At 43.8% G+C, this 17,762-nt stretch overlaps 1 protein-coding gene across 1 annotated transcript in view; it reads right to left on the reverse strand.

Moving 5' to 3' along the window:
• The window catches only part of peak1 (pseudopodium-enriched atypical kinase 1), a 102,853-nt gene that overhangs the window by 17,465 nt on the left and 67,626 nt on the right, over window positions 1-17,762 (reverse strand). The window contains exon 4 of the mRNA XM_080842348.1: window positions 3,313-6,761. Coding sequence (XP_080698474.1) covers window positions 3,313-6,626 — 3,314 coding nt within the window. The 5' untranslated portion in view covers window positions 6,627-6,761. The remainder of the gene's footprint in view (window positions 1-3,312; window positions 6,762-17,762) is intronic.

Here is a 17,762-nt window from a genome sequence, read left to right on the forward strand (position 1 = left end):
CAGAGAGGCACTCCTTGCTAAGTCAACAAAAAAGGACAGTTTAAAGGTGTACTGCCGAGCTTACCCTTTGTACTGGCTTACACAGTTCCCCATGAGAGCAATCTTTGGAGTAGCAGGTCTCGAATGGCAGACTTACAGCAGGCGCATTCTTGGAGGGTGAGGAATCCCTGGCTGCCTCAATGAGTGGGAGCTTTCCCTTTTGTGTTTGACTGGCTCTCTACGAGTTCCTTTTTACACTCTCCAGCATTCACCTGTCTGAGGTGCATGCGGCGTGGATGACACGGAGCACGCCCATAACCAATCACTTGGCTCAGTCACAAACTAAAAGCGGATTAACCCCTTCTCCACCAATGAAATCATGAAACCTTCCTGTCAACCCCTGGCTAACGGTCTGCCCATGGCACAGTTTCTGCTGGGCTACTGGAAATGCGAGTCGGACGATGAACTAAACGCCTCTGGCAACTGAAAGTAAAGGGGGCAGGACATTTGGGGCTTTCCAAACACTATTCATTTAATGAGTATGATTTTGTCACTGCATTCGGGATCAAAGGTTGTATGGTGAGCAGACTATAGCACTCCCTTACCACAGAGCACACAGGAAGTGCTTGCAACACCACAGGAAGTGGCTTCTGTAGGTGGGGGAGATTGCAAGGCTGTCTATCCATCTACAAATGCAGGTCACAGTAAAGCATGTCAACAGACCAAAGATCCTGTTGGCATGACTTGCTGGTTTTGTAATTTATGATTTGGTTGAGTGAAACAACTTGACTGGGCTGACGCCGTGTGAATCATAGCCTTGTGCTCTCAAAAAACGTACAGTTAAAGAGAGACTACATAAACTCACAATAGAGTATAGAAAAAAAAAGTAAGATCAAGCTATATATAATTTCAAGCTGAAGTTCAGACTGTGTAAAAGCATGTACTTGTGCATCTATGTTTCTGGGACATTGATTTTATAGTCCCTCATTTATCCAAACATACACCGTATCATATGAGGTTTTCATTGTTCCATTACATATGATAAAGATCATAAGGATAACTAAACAGAGGAATAATAATGATAAGCGTTTGCAAGTACAATTTAATTTACTGAAGTCTCTATCACAATACTGTACTTGTGTGTCTTCAGACAAACACCATGCCCACTAGCCTAATTCACTCCTACATCTAAGGCCAACACATAGTGGGCTCATAAACACACAATAAGCAGAACAATCAGAAGGTTGAGTATTAGGCATCAGGGCATCTTTGATAATCTAAAGCCAAGTTTACACAGAGCCTAGATTTACTGAATCGGTTTCATTTTTCACACAAATCGAATCTTTTAATTGCGTAAGACCGGAGCCTGGTAACCAGAGACCAGAGAAGGCGAACCCATCCGATTGAGAACAGCCAGTAGACAAGCTACAATTAGCAACGTTTAGCCTAACCGCATAGCCTTCATCCCAGTTCCCATGAGGTTTTGCTCTGACCATTCTACATTAATTTATGAACAAAAAAGCAAATTAAATCGCTGGCCAATTTATATTTGTGTCATTAAAGTTATGTAACGTCTGAATAAAAATAATTAAATCAAGATAGGAGGCTAAACAAAAATCAGTAGGCTGGATTAATGAGAGTGAGTTCGAGACACACCATGAGAGAGATGTAGAGAGACAACAAGTGTTATAAATATTGTTTAGAGATCGCGATGCGATCACGTGGGACAATGACGTCATCAGGTTGCGTGAATCAGTGCACACGAACACCAGCCCCCGTACCGATTCAAATCCCCTCACTTTCTACCCCCGATTCGAATTGTTGCAGATACCGTGTGCGGATAGAGAGTGTTCGTCTAAATGATAGGGCTATCTGTATTAGTTTCAGCTCGGACGCAGACAAACTCGACTCCGTGTAAACTAGGCTTAACACCACACATGAAGCAGTATCCTCCTCCTCCTCCAAAACGTGATAAAAGGAACCAAGTCAAACTATGTTTGAAATGCAAAGCAGGAAAACACATGCATTCCATTCATATACTGAATGTGTTTTGGAGGCCTTCAGTGATTTCTCTACTGTTTCTGTAATTACCAACGCTAAGCGGGGTGTAATGAACTAAGAGGCCAATAGCACCTGGCAGTAATTAAGGGCAGTGTTAATAAGAGGGAGCAGGTACCTCAAGGCATAGGGACTTGCACAGCTCACACAAAGGCACAGTTCAGCCAGTCTGGAGCTCCTGCTGCCTCTCAGCTCATAAATAAGACCTAGCATCCCTAGCAAGGCTTCAGTGTCCGTAATCACCAACAGGATACTTTGACACAGACAAATATGAGGTCCTGTGAGCGCCAGTCAGCTCAACCTCTCGAAACCCTTGCAGGGCTGTGACAAGGCAGCGGGCTGATCATTACCAGTGACCCTTGCTGACATCCGCCATCTTGATTTATGGGTCTTATTAAGTGACAGGCAGGGACATGCGATTAGCCTGGCTGCTCACTGAAGTATGGCCCCTCTGACAGGGTCTAGTTGATAGGAGAAGCATGAAGTAGACATAAAAAAGAGCTCAGCTGAGGAGTCTGAGGAGCCCAAAGCCTTTTATGCCTAAAGTCCAGTTTTTTTTTTTAAATAAGAATATTGCTTATTATGTAATTATTTGTAGTAGTATGTTATTATTTTTTTCAGACGTTATGATTGCATCTTGTTTACAGTTTGCAAGAGCAGTCAACAAGCCTTCAGTTTCAGAGCAGCACTTGCTAGAGAAAAAAACCTCATCTTAGTGATGGGCCTTAAGGCTTGAAGGTTTGGTAGATGGTGCAGGCACATCCTTGTTAGCTTTTTATAAAGAGCTGTATTCATTCCACTCCGTTGTTTGAAGTTCTCAAAATGAGAAATCATTTGTGATTCATTTGTAATGATAGTTCATTTTTTAGCAGTTCACCGAGGTGTAGATCACATTTGGATAATTAATCAGCTGCACACTGTCCTTAAGAAACCTGAGTTGTTACATTTTCCTGATTAACTACATTACTCCTGCTGGAGCACATCTAATTAGCTGAAAATGATGGATGACTGCACTAACAATTAATTAGATAAAGCTAGGGGCAAATATTGAAATGGTTGCTGTATGTTATTGAACAGAATAAAAGCACAGCACATTATATTTCCTGATCTTGGATTCCTCCTTCAATTAAATATGAAGGCAGTTCTGCAGAGTAATGACAGTATATTACACGTACTTAAAAGGTTACCTCAGAGAGCAGTGAGGATCAGAGAAGAATGAAAAGGAGAGCAATGGAATTTTAGAGCCTATGAAAAAAGTTCAGAGAGACTAATTACCTCATAACTTTGCTGATAAGGAGACTTGCTCTGCTTTTTGGTGCTGGCTGTCCTGGGGACAAGGGCCTTATGGCAGGGACCTCTCCTGAAGACAACACGGGCTCCCTGCACTCTTCAACACGCAATTCGCCCTCCCCATCACCGGTGGAACTGCTGTCTGGTTTGTATGTAAATATAATCGTGGGTTTCTGGCTGGGGTCATCTGTCTTGGCTTCTGCAAACCAGTGATGGCGTTGAGTGGGCGGCGGAGGTAGCATGGTGATTACAGTTCCGTCGAGGCCCACCAGCTTGCCTTTCTCCTTCTCCCGCTCCATTTTCTCTTTCTGCTCATCTTCGTCCTTCCGCCGGCGGAAGAAGCTCTTAAAGGATATCCAGCGCTTAGGTTTGGCACTCTCAGATGATGGACGTCTTCCCTCCCCACCCCCTGGACTTATCTCTCCATCACTGGGCCGAGCGGACCCTGCAGAGGGCTTAGTCCAGTTGCTGAAGTGCCTCTGGAGAAGGTTGGTGGCATGGTATGGAGAGGAAGTGGACCTAGGAGGAGGGAAGGGGGGGTTTGATTCTGCCTTAGGACTAGTGGGGGCCACAGTGGCAGATGCACTCTGGGACTTTGGCAACTGTTTAGCTGTAGTGTCCTTTCTAGGTTTGGACAGACATCCATCAGTGGAGGAGAAAAGGGACTTGGGTCTGCTGAGTGTCTCCCTAGTGGCATCAGGTGGGAGGGCATAGAGTTCCTCAGCACTGCAAGCTTTGCTCTGAGCAGACGGGGACTCCGGAGGCGACTGAGGTGGCTGGATGGAGGCCACTAGCTGGGACAGCACAGTGCTAGCTTTCTCCCGGTGCCCTGTGCCGGACGAGGACATAGTGTCAGTGTTGCTGTCTTTACTAGCCTCCCCACTGGGCTTTCGACTACGCCCTGGGGTGGCACAGACGGGGCTGCTTGCTGACAGACTACCAGGCAGAGGAGAGGATGCAGTAGTGGGAGGAACAGGGGATACAGGAGTGGTAGCTGGTGTGATATTAAGGTCAGTAGTGGTTCTGCAGTTCATGTTTTGGGATGTTCCAAAGCCACCTACTACATCCTCTGCAGTAAGTTTGTCTACTGCTGATTTATTTCTGGGAGTCCTCTCATCAGGGGAGGTCTGGACACTCTCAGATGAACCAATTTCCTCATAGGTGTGACTGGTGACCCTACCTCCAGCACCAGATTTGGGCTGAGGCAGCTCACCGCTGAGACCCAGGAAGCTCTTGTACACAGCCAAGTTGTCATAAGCACTGGGGTTGATAACAATGGGAACCTTTACAGCATTTTTTGAGCTGCGGGCGTAAGCAGGCTCATCACGAATGATGATTGGGAAGGGGGGCATTCCTGCATTGTTGTAACTGTTGAATTTGATCTCTGACAGATTTGGGGACTTCACAGGCACCGTGCGGGATGAAGATAGGCCTGCAATGGGGGAGGTGGGTGCAGATTTGTGGTTGCAGTGTCTAGGGGGTACAGAGGGCCCAGGGGTTCCACCAGAGACCAGCTCAACCCTGGGGATCTTCTGTCGTGGACTGGTGCTGGAAGTCCACACCTCCTGGTACCGGATATTTCCAGGCTTTTTGCGAGAAGTGCTGAGAGGAGCAGAGGAGTTTGCTGTCGATGGAGAAACCGGGGTTGTTGGGGAGTCTGGTGTCACTGGAGACAGTGGTGATGCTGGGGACATTGGGGAACCTGCTGACATCGACATACTAATTGGAGAGCCAGGGTAAGGTGGTGGGCTCAAGGGAGTTGATGGTCCCTTGGGTTTGGGAGTGCTTTCTGGGGCATAGCTTTCTGTGCTTGCCATAGACGCGGATACATCTACCACAGTGTAAGGCTTACAAATGGGAGGCTTTTCAAGGTTCACCACTCGGTAAGGTTTGGCTTGTTCCTCACTGGGACTAAAGCTAATCGTAATGGGCTGGCCAGGGAGAGCCTGAGGAAGAGCACCTCCTTCCCGTTGGATTGCTTCCTGGTCCTCCAGTCGAATGGCAAGAACAGCTTTGTGGGTTTCATTGGCTTTTGGTGAACTCAAGGCTCTGTGCTGAGGTTGTCTTTCTGCTGGACCTGCTCGAGTTAGGGCCTCCCGAGGGGCTGGTGAGTGCAGGCCATTGCGAACACCAAAAGGGACACTGCTAGTGCTGGACGAGGTGCGTGAATCATCTGGCATAGAGGAAGAAGATTCTGGGGAGGTGGTGGATTCTGAGTTTGACAAGAACCCACTGCCTTGCAAGTCATTTTGTCCATATGGGAGGAGGCCAGGCCCGCCATTAGAGTCCATAGAGGGATAACCATTGAGGATTTCATCATAACTGTCATCATAGTCCACTGCACAAATGCGCTGCAGTGAGCGATTCCGGAGTGGCACAGTGTTCCATTTCTTTCCTGCAGCAAAGGGCACTGGAGACAAAGTTGCAGCACGAAAGTTTGCGAATCGCGGTTGACCCCTCATTCGAATCTCCATGGCTAGGAGCTCCTCATCACTTTCATCCCAGCTCTCGTGTTCATCATCACCATCATCCTCATCCTCATCATCATCCTCCCCTTCGCTCGAGAACTCAGGATAGCAAAAGCGTCCGCCTTCAGTGCTTATGACCTCGGCACTGTCACTGAGAGATACCCGTTTGGCTTGGCTACTGGTGCTTCCCATGGCCAAGCACCCAGCAGCTGGCAGTCCCCTCTCCAGAGAGCGCTGGTATGAGCTGCTGATCCTGTCTAGGAAGTTGTCTCTTGAACTGGGGCTAGGCCCAGAACCCAGGCCAGCAATCTCCTTAAGCATATCTGTGAGTCCATTGTTGTTGTGATTGCCAAAGGGAGTTCTTGGGCTGCACGGACCGTAGCCTTCAATTTCATCGCCGCCATTTTCCCCCTCATTGTTGTTTGGTCCACCAGGCCTTTGGTGATTTAGTCCATTATGATTCCACACAGTGAATGCTGAGGTTTTGCCACTCCCTGGGCCATCAGCAGATCGCTGGTTTCCCTCCGGGTCCAGGCCTGTAGGGGAGCAGGGGAGCATCATGGTGGGCTTCACTGCAATTGTGGGTTTCTTGGCAACAGGTGGCCGGAACTGACCAGAGCGTGTTGTACTACCGCTCCGCTGGGAGCTGCTGGCAAGGTTGGCGTTGGGCCTACTTCCAGTTGGAGGGTGGCTCTGCTGAGTCTGGGCTCGTACAGGGGTACCCTTCCTGGGAGCACCCTCACTGAGGCGGTGCAGACTCTTGGGTTTGAAGCAGTTCTTGCACTCACCCGGTTTCCACACGTGCTCTGTGAAGGTGTTGCAGGCGGACATGGTTCTTGTCCTGGTGTGGCGCCACAGGCTCAGTGGACTGGAAAGCCCTCCATGGGCACAGAGGGGGGAGAATGGACTCTTCTATAACACTGCTGCAGACACAGGGCAAATCTCCAAGCTGTGAGAATTCTTGACCTAACAAAACAAAACATAACAAAAAGATTAACTTTTAACTAATCTCTTTGCAAAGCTTAGTAATCACTTAATGGTCACAGTATTAAATGTCTAACAAAGGTAATAAATATATCAGCAAAACACAATCTCTGCTGTTTACTTCTGAGACATCTTTGCCAATACAATATTTGCGACACATCTTCAAGTCACAGAGAAAAAGGTCTGAAGACCTCTGAAGTGTCCATAACAATGTATCTGTGACTGAAGCATCCTTTCATTGCAAATACAACAAAAACACTGCAGTAGCTGCTGCTTTCCATGGGGTGGCGCAGTGTTACTGAGCTGGGCTGATTGTGGAAAGGTTGGGGCTGCTCTCCACTGGGTGGCAGAAGGCAGCCTCATCATGAGCATGTGTGAGAGTGGAGGGCCGGGGGGTCACAAACACACAGGATCAGCCAGATATTCTCAGCTCTATTTTTGGACTGCAACTCGGTTCAGTTGCAGGTAGTAATGAGAAGGACACGAAACAGTGAGTGCCGAGGCCTTTACAGAAAACATGGAAAACTGAACATATTTACTATTAAATGTGTACACATAAGGAGAAAATGAGAATTGAAGTTTGAAGATTAGATCTCATCAGAGGACTAATGGACTCTTCACACATCTAATAACAGAGATGTAGACCGAACATAACTCATGTGTAGCAAATGAGGCAAGACAACTTAAGAATCTACAGTACATTAGGTCCAGTTGTACTGCTGAAGAACAAATTACTTGGCATGCCAACTGTCAGAAAACTATTGACTCATCTTAACACATAGCATTATGGGTACTACTCAGTTGATATTTCAGGCATGCCCCTTCTGACAGCACATCCTGTTTATGACCGAGTGAACAGTATGATCCTCTTTCCTGGCACCGCCAGGTCCCGCTTCCCACTGCCTCATGGTATAAGAACCCACATCCCACAAGATGTCTTTTATAAACTCTGTCTTCCAGTCAGCTTGCTGAAGTCAGCTGTCCCTATCTCCCTGTGGTTTCAATTATATGCTGGTAATATGTGTTTAAATACAACTATTTAAAACACAGCAATACAGAGAAAGCTATCATTTAGAAAATAGTCTAGCTCTTCTGCCTGATTCGTGATGATAGTGACGAGGCACAGTACTCCTGAAGCTTCAAAAGCCTGAAGCAGTCAGCCGCCACATTCAAATTGCCTGGTTTGATCCTGTGTTTACTGAAAAAAAAGAAAAGTGGAACATTTCCAGTCCATTTCCGCCTCACCTCAGTTGACCAGTCCACCCACTCACAGAGCCTAAACCTTTTATGCACAACTGGGAGCAAACTTGCATGTACAATTTGAATTTGAAACGGCAAGCCACTGAGGACTGCAATTATAATGAGGGTTTTATTTAATTGCATTTATAATGCCACAGTGGAATGCAAAACAGTGTTTTGACCCAAGGCACTTTTTTTTTTCGTTTTGATGATGAAAAGGCCTTTGTCCAAATTAGGAAAGATATAAAGAGACAATTCCATATCATGACAGATGCAATTATAAGTAGGAGAGCATATTTCTGAAGTTGTTTGACTAAGAGGTATTAAGCTAGGGAGATGTTTGCTCAGGATAAAACCACAGCTGTTAACTCCTTAACTGACACAGCACTGTACACAACACTCTTACAGGGACTCAATCCTTACAACACTGAGGAGACAGAGGGACTGGACGCCTGCCTTGGCTTCGGATAAGAAAGCCCTCAGTCACCTGCTGTCTCACTCCGTCACAAGCCTCGAGCCATTGCGTACCTCGGCTCTATGGAATGGTGAAGCACCTCTGACAAGCAGCCTTTCAGGGAGCAGAGTCCTGTTAATGTCCTGTCTTTGCCTACTGTCAGTTGAAGCACAATGAAGAGAACAATGCTTTTGCAAAGAAGGGACTCAAATCGGCTGTGCATTTTCTGTCATATCTTGTGCAAGGACAAAATGCTTGCATGCACAAAGTGGAATGACTTTTGAAGGGAAAAAACTAGTTGATCATTTCTTATCAAAAGCCTCTCACAACTCTACATAGATATGAACTCACTAGTTATTCATTCTTTGCATGCGTCTCGTCAGGCTGAAACAGCTATCCATGCCATCTGTATAATATCCCATACCCTTTCTGAAGAGGGAGGTTTTTATCTTTTCATCAGTCTACCCAGGAAAATCATGTATATTTTTGTTCAAAGCGCAAATCACCCAGAAGTAATACATGTTAACAGAAGTCAACTGACATTCTGTCATAATAACACAACTCTTAACTGCCCATGTTTCAGGGCAAGGGAGGAGACCAGCCACTGCCCCAACCTGGTGGGGTGAGTAATTGTACGCCTTATGACGTGAATAACACAAGGGTGGGCGTGACTGACAGGGCCATGGAGGTCAGATCCTGTACCAGGCATATTACCGTGGTAACACCTTGTACTGCAGCTGACTGACACAATGAGGCAGGAACACCCAGGCGGAGGGGTTATTCACAGCGACCCGAGCTGAGAAAGATTTATTCCGCTAAAATGTTTTTTCTGGCCCTAAGGGTAGACAATAAGGAGTGACTCAGACATTTAAAAACAAATAAATCAAAACAGAAAAAAAGATCACCACTAAACCATGACTCTTGACAATCACTGGCCTACATTTCACACTCAGAGCTTTGTAAGATTTGAGAATAGCCTGTAGGTAATTGCCCTATTTCAACTATTTAACCTGTCATATAATGTGCTTTCTATTAGAGTAACTGCTCCATGTCCTGTGGAAAATGACCTTTCCCTCTGCATCAAAGAGGAAATTGCACACATTGTAGGCAGGCATTAGTATTACAGTGACATTTCAACTTCTAAAAACAGAACCATGTAAAGGATTTAATATTAGGACCTTAACGGCATAAACAACATGGCTAGCCTGTACTTCCATCAGGCTCTCAGTCAGACTCTCGCTGTCTGACAGCGAGGAAATGAAGACAATGCTTGTTGGGGCCTCCAAGTCAGTTCATCTCTAAACTGAGAGGACCAGCCGGAGACTCATCATTCAATGTTCCAAACAAAAGCAAATTCCGCCCATTCTCCAGCCACACAATCGTGCTATTTTATAACCTGCCGTGAACTGATGACAACTCCCAAGTCCTGTGGCCTACTTTGAGTCTGCTCAACCAGAACACGCTGTCTCTCAATCATCTGTCCTCGGCTACTTATTTATTTATTTGCATGAGGCCACAGATGCGGAAGTCTCACTGCTTACATCGATGAGCATTTCGTTTTGTAAATGACCAGGGAAAAACACAGACCTGGCCTCAATTGGGAGAAAAACAATGGTTAAAAAACAATGATGTTTTCTTTTTTCAATAAATGGAAAACATCATTCTTCCCAGTTCATCCAGAGGTGAACAGACACCCCATCCCAGATGAACATACGGGCAACATCAGAAGGAATTCTTTGATATTAACTTATCCTCTTGTGCTTTAGTCATTATTTGGATTTAGTTGTTTTGGGATTTAAAATCTAATTACCATTAAACAATAAACTGATATTTCAATGTCACATTAACATGCTTTCTTCCTTTTGTTTGTTTTCAGTATTTATTTTGTGTCTTTGCTTGTTATAGTTGTTTTAAAAGACAAACACTAATACAAAAGGAAAACACAAAAAAAGACGGGGGGAATGATGCAAGACGGAGGCTAAGAGAAATGATGTTTGTGTGTGTGTGTGTGTGAGTTTGTGTGTGTGTGTGTCCTGTAGCTATCCTCAGGTGTTCAGCATGAGCAGGTATTGATCACTGGCACTGATTGGATCTAGGCACAGCTCCAGGTCTCCATCCTTCCCAGATTCAGATAAGGGAATTTTAGTACCGAGAAATTGGAGGAGAGAGGTGTGAATGGAACGTTGGACACTTCATTACATCCTAACATCCTCTTACAGCCTCCCCATAACTTAAAATAATCACGAGGGGTTGTTAATGTCACCATAAAGTTTTATTTGACAATCCTATTTAGCAAGATATACTGTCATTGTATCAGGTAATTAATGCAGTGTGACAAGGCAACAGTGTGGTACAGAACTATGAGCCAGGGTTTTTCCTGGGTCAAAATGGCTCTTCGGTGCTCCCCCCCAAAAATTGCGCGCTACGCGCGCACAGTCTGTGTTACCTATCAGCAGAAATCACTGTTTTTTTTTATCATTTTGCTTCCACTTTAAATTAAAATAGATAGGCTAATATATTGACAATAGTCCAAGCCCCATGGTGCTATCATGTATGGTTCAAAGATTCAAGATCAAGGTTTACCTCGTATATGCAAACTACTGAAATCTATATCAATAGAATCTAGAACTAACCAGTGGTCAGAAATGGAACACGCGAATTATGAAAGTCAAGTTTATCTATTATTACTATTCATGTTTATTATACAAACCTACGTATACCATTATTTTCACCGATGGACGCTGCGTTGGAAATCAATAATCAAACTTTTGACAGTATTTTGAGTGGAAATTTAATGTGCATTTGTACAGGTGTATTCGTGTACGTCGGGCTGGCCCTCGCAGTGGAACGACAGTTTTCAACCGCACCGGTTTATCAATAATAATATTAATATTATTATATTCGAGATGCAACACAAACGAGTTGAGCTTTCATTGATAAACCAATGCTGTTGTCTGCCTTCCCGAGGCCCCACGTTCTACTGGTACTCGTTTAAACGCGTAGACAAATCAAGTAATAGCCTACACCTGTGTAAGTTCTCAACATAGCAGATATTTTAATAAATTGAAAGCCATGAATATTGAAACGGCGGACTGATGAAGTCAGGATGCATCCGCAGGTTGAGTAATTAAGTGATTGGCTCTGTCCATTCGCGCACCTCACAGTTGCGTATAGATCAGACTTATCAACTTGATTACTATTGATCAAAACAGAACGAGAGTTCGGCTGTAGCCTACTTGAAACATACTATTCAGAACATATTCGCTGACGTGCATTGCATACGTGATGAATTGCTCACAAATCTGCTTAAAACTAGTGAAGGTGTTTTAGAATAATATTTATGCCATATACAATAAGTGACTTTATGTAAACACCACTTATTAATGTTAGCTGCCTAATTATTTAGCGCAATGCTAATATTTAATATTAGGACCTTAACGGCATAAACAACATGGGTAATTCGATTTTTAACCAAGGTAGCCTATTGAGCCTGTTGACCTGTTTACAAATCTGGTTAAAAAGATTTACAAATCTGTTGACCTGTTTACAAATCTGGTTAAAAAGATAAAGGTGAGCTGTTATTTATAGATACTAAATATTTCCCAGGCATCTAATGGCTTACAGCTACCTGTAAAGCATCTAAACGTACAGAGTACGGTAGGTTGACTGCTAAATCGGCAGTCATCAGTCTTTGGATAGCTCTCATAAATCAGTTATTACAGTGCATGAAATGCCCTGTATTGTTATTCCTAGGCTTCTTCTTCTTCTTCTTATTCTTGTTACCTTTTTCTGCGATTAATTCAGCCCGAACCGCTTAACGTAGAAACTTCATTCAAACTTTGTCGCGTAGGTCTTGTAAAGGACACTTATGCTATGTATTTTTCACTTTTCTAAACTTTATACTTTTTAAGATATTAAATAAAAACGAATCTAAATGTTCCCATTGACTTACATTGGGCCATTATGACATCATAATAGGGTCTTTAAACTGGCTTGCACCTGTGCTTCACTGACAGCTGCGCCAAATCAAAGGAACCTCTTCTCTGTCCCTCTCAATTTAACTGTAACTAGGAACATTAAGACACCTTCCATTCTCTACTTTTTTTTCTCTCCATCTCTCCATCTTTCTCTCTATCCCTCTCAGTCTACTTTCTCTCACACTCAATCTCTCTTCACTCCATTTTTATCTCCTTTTTTCAATATTTTCACTCTTTTTCTCTTCCTCTCTTCTTTCCTTCTTCCACTCTTCTTTCCTTCTTCCACTCTTCTTTCCTTCTTTCACTTTTCTTTCCTTCTTTCACTCTTCTTTCTTCTTTCCTTCTTTCACTCTTCTTTCCTTTCTTCTTTCCTTCTTCAACTATTATTTCCTTCTTTCACTCTTCTTTCCTTTCTTCACTCTTCTTTCTTTTCTTCTTCCACTCTTCTTTCCTTTCTTCACTCTTCTTTCTTTTCTTCTTTCCTTCTTTCACTCTTCTTTCCTTCATCCTCTCTTCTCTCCTTTCTTCACTCTTCTTTCCTTTCTTCTTTCCTTCTTCCACTCTTCTTTCTTTTCTTCTTCCTTTCCTAACTTTTGCATTCCATGCACTGGTATTTCCTTCAGGAAATGCATTTTCTAGTTGTATATATGGCATCAATATTAGTCTTACCATCACACATAGGATATATAGGTTCACGCACACACTGCTTAAATAAAACTTAAAGCCTACTATCAAAGTATTGTTTTTTTTTAAGATAATGTAGGCAACTGCTTGCTAGCTGCTTTAAATCAAAATCAAATTAAAGTGACTAACGTCTGGCAAACTTGGAGAAGCCTCTGTTCAATGATTGGCTGAGGGGGTAGGAGGCGGGATCTGCTGCTGCTGCTGCTGCTGCTGCTTGAATTCAACGTGAGCGCTAAAACACCATTAAACTGAATTGGATGACAGTTTTTTTTTTAATCGCAGACTTTTTTTTTTTGCCTTTTGCGCCTACATTTTCTCTATGCAGGAAAAACCCTGTGAGCAGTCGCTACAGTCCTGGGGCCGTATTCACAAAGAATCTTAGGGCTAAAAGTAGCCCATAAGTGGCGAATTTAGGAGAAACTCCTAAAAATAATGGGCGTGTCAGTCTTAAATGTAGGACTCCTAATTTTTTTTACTAAGAGCAATTCACAAAATATTTTATCCCTAAAAGTAGCAAGTCTAGGACAGCTTAAAACTCCTCATGAGGACTCCTAAATCACTAAGACCTATTCACAAAAAATCGTAAGATGGCTGCAGCCGACTTGGAATTGATAAAAGACATTGCTTAAACCGTGAAGGTATTAATATTGTCGTAGAATTAGCGCGGGATGCAATGACGCCTTTAAACAACGATGTGTCCCGAAGTGAAATGTTTGGAAACATAAAGATAGCCTATTTGGCTTTGCTGAAAACGCAAATGACGACACTGGAAATCATCAGTCAGCCGTTTAATTCATCAAACTATCAACGCACTGTAGACCCCACATCATCCAACAGTTTATCCAGTTGCTTTTGGACAATCGCCAAATTACACAATATCAAAGTAAATTCCATGGCGATCGCAGGAATGTCCAGTGACAGGACACACATTACAATAATTCGTCCACCGTGGCCTGGATGTACCGATGACTCGTGCATTTCAACGGAGAGCGGTCGCAGGTTTTTGAGAATTTACCAGCTGGATGCCGCTGGGGTGACAGTGGCTATTGGTCCTGGGACCAGTAGGCTTTCGCCTAGGCTACGGTTCACGCTCGTTTCGCTTTGATCAATTAAGATTGGAGGGCTTGAAGGGCCGTATGTGCTAATATTTGAAGTGGTCAAGGGCTGGAAATATAATAGCCTAACAGTTTGCTGGGTGCTTTAATTATTACTGCCTTGATTACATGCAATTGCCATATTATATATTGATCGCTTTCTATGTATCTTATCGTGCAAAGTGTCATTCCCGTTGGATGCACAAACTTGTCATCATGCGTGTGCATTCTGCTAACTGCACTGTCCATAACTATTTAATATGACTTAATTTGAAGCCTAGGTTATTCTCTTATTTTCAGTTGATATAGTGGGATTGTTAGAGGGACGTCACAAATGAGTTTTTAATGAGAGAGCCTGTCAACAACCAATCACCGTCCTCACCCCTTCTAAACTCGTGCATGAGAATCGTCGTCATCCATAGCAACGGAGTTTTTATCTTAAGCTTAGGAGTTGGTATTATCCTTAGTATGAGTAGGTCTCAGAGCCGTTGTGAATCACTTTTAAGAAATTACTCCTACGTAAAAGGTTTTAGCGCGAGTTAGGAGCACTCCTAGTGGTAAGATAAAAGGCTTTGTGAATACGGCCCCTGATGTTTTCTGTCGGAGTAAGACTGATTCTTGAAATGTTGATAGACCTGATAGACCAAGACATTCCTATGGAACTAATCTGCACAAGATGCAACTGTAAAAAGACCCTTTATCCTTCAAATGTCATCTCTGACAACACGATTACAATCAGGCAGCGCTTGCCAGGATAAACAGCACAGTCAAGAGCCAATTCGGTTGATTGCAGCCCTGCTAATTAAAACTGATACAAGATTTATCCGGTGCTCCATATATAAATACATCACTATCAGAGAGGCAGATATGTTTGCATGCTCTGACAGAATCACAGTAAAAGACTGAAAAAAATCTTCTATAACTACCATAAACTCTGGAACAAGAATGAAGGGGAATGTTTCAAGAAACAAAAACAGCCTCTCCAAAGTCGAGCAACCTAGCCAGAGCCTTGCATATTCTATAAACCAGGAGAATGGGACACACGGCTAGCAGTGAAAGATCCTGCTGTCGGGCCTGTTGTATCTAGACATCCTGAGGTGGGGCTAACGTCTTTCTCATTCCAAATTACGTTTCTAAAGGAGGCGATGAATCCCAGGAGTGAAAGGCAGAGGCAGAGCTAAAGAGCTGTGAATGAGGTGGGATTAAGCGCCTCTGAGGAGCCACGCTGAGTCACTGCCATCCATCACAGGGGCACTGAGAAACGCAGCCATCCCTCACTCGGCTGGCTCGGAGCAAATGTTTACCTTTCGCCTAAGGCTAATGAATGGCCCAGGGCATGCGTCATTAATAGACCGTGGAGAAGAATTATAGAGTCTGTTGATAGACATAACTCAAATGCTTTTTTTTAGCAGGGCTTGATATGCTAAATACACATGTATTTAATCTACAGAGCTAGTTAACAGTATGCTGCGTAAGAGCGTGGTGACAATCAAAGAGGACCTGGGAAAGGACATGCTTCGCTGCTCTGGGTTCATAAACACGCAGCACAAAACATCTTGGGACAAAGACTATCCTGGAGGTCTGACCTGGGTATTGTGTAAGCATGAGTGATATTAGCCGGGGTCCTGGCGGGTACGTTATCAGCCGCCACAGCCGGAAGCCCAGTCACTGAGAGGGCACTGTGCAGGGAAGGAAGGGGGCCTCGTCGGTGACTGGGGTGGCCCGGGCTCTCACACACACGGCTAGCAGCCTCTGAAAGGGCACATCCAGGTGACGAATGCGCCCCTGAGCACTGGCTGCTCATCACTCGCTCTGACTCTCCGGGGGAACTGACAGGCACAGCCAGGGCTGGAGTCACGCGTGAGCAATACAAATGACTGCTGCCGGATTCTGCTGTCTCACACTGCTAGCCCTGTCCTCACACACACACTCTCACTCACACACACTCTCACTTGCATACACACACACGCTCACACACACACACACAGACACAGACACACCTTAGCAGACACTATAAATAAATGGTGAATAAAGACCAAATACTGTGTTAACAGGGCCAACACAGGCTTTGGTGTTGGGCTGGCATAGGACGAAAATGGTTTATTCAGTGTTTCTTCTGGCAGGCTGACAGATGTTTAATGTTGATCTGGAGCATCACCACAGTAATTTCAGTTGGATGGTTGAGAACCAAAACATCTCAAGAATCTGGTTGAAACGTTAGAACCCTGCAAGTATGCCTCTTGACATTTCTCTGTATCTGCAGTGAGTGAATGCCTATGTGAGTGGCAGTAGTCACTGTATTTGAGGGCATATCAAAACACAGACTTTACGTCTGAGATGATTGCACGGGGACTGATTACATGTGCACAGGCATCAGTTCAAACACTCCACATGTGAGAGTAGGCAATGTGCCTTTATATACCCACTTTGAGTGTATGATTTAATGTGAGGTGAAACCCTGATTTATGGGCAGTCCCTGAGGAGAGACGTTGGAATGCTGTGGTAAGGTGTTGACTCCAGCCAGCCACAGTGACACAGTGTGTGAGAGAGAGAGAGTGTGTGTGTGTGGGAGTGGGTTTGTGTGCGGAGGTCTGTGTAAGCACCACACCATCTCAAATGATGTTCGGGTGTACACTAAACCCACTTCTAAAACTAACACCTTCTTCAGTCAGGGCATACACACATTTTTCAACACAACAACAAAAAAAGGACATGGGGAAGAAGCCTTACCCTTATCCTCAACCTCATTTAAATGAATATTAATTTAGGGGCCCTTGGGAGGCAACCCACACTTTACAATTAGAATGAGGAATACTAAAATGGATAGCTATGGATAGCTATATGCTGTATTAGCTTGGTGAAATTAAACCAATTTTCTGTCTCTCTCTCTCTCTCTCTCTCTCTCTCTCTCTCTCTCACACACACACACACACACACACACACACACACACACACACACACACACACACACACACACACACACACACACACACACACACACACACACACACACACACACGCACATATCCATCCATCCATTTCAAACTCTTGTCCTTCTTTGTCTGTTCAAATGAAGTGCTTCATAGGCTGAGTTTAGCAAACATATATAAATTACACGGGCAATTCAGTGTCTGGCTACTCTGAATGCGCTCAAGCAGTGAAGCAATATCTATGGAAAGCCAAAAATGACATAATTAAAAATAAATACATATGTAAAAATGTGAGTCATAAATAAATAAAATGACTAAAAATGCACCAAAGAAAAGCATTAGAAAAAATATATCATGCAGTTATGTGAATGGAAATGGAAAATGAGTCCTTTTTATTTACTGTTACATTTATTTACGCTTACATTTATTCCCAAATACATTTCTTCCTCCTTTCATTTTTCTATTTATTTACACATTTTTTACCGTACTATTTCCCGTACCGTATTTATTTCTTCTCGCGCCTTTTTACATTTCTTTCTCCTACATTTACATTTCTGGCTGCATTTATTTCTGGCTGCATTTATTTCCGTATTCATTCTTGTCTC

The sequence above is a fragment of the Sprattus sprattus genome, assembly GCF_963457725.1.
Source record: "Sprattus sprattus genome assembly, chromosome: 7".
Classification (NCBI taxonomy): Eukaryota; Metazoa; Chordata; class Actinopteri; order Clupeiformes; family Clupeidae; genus Sprattus; species Sprattus sprattus.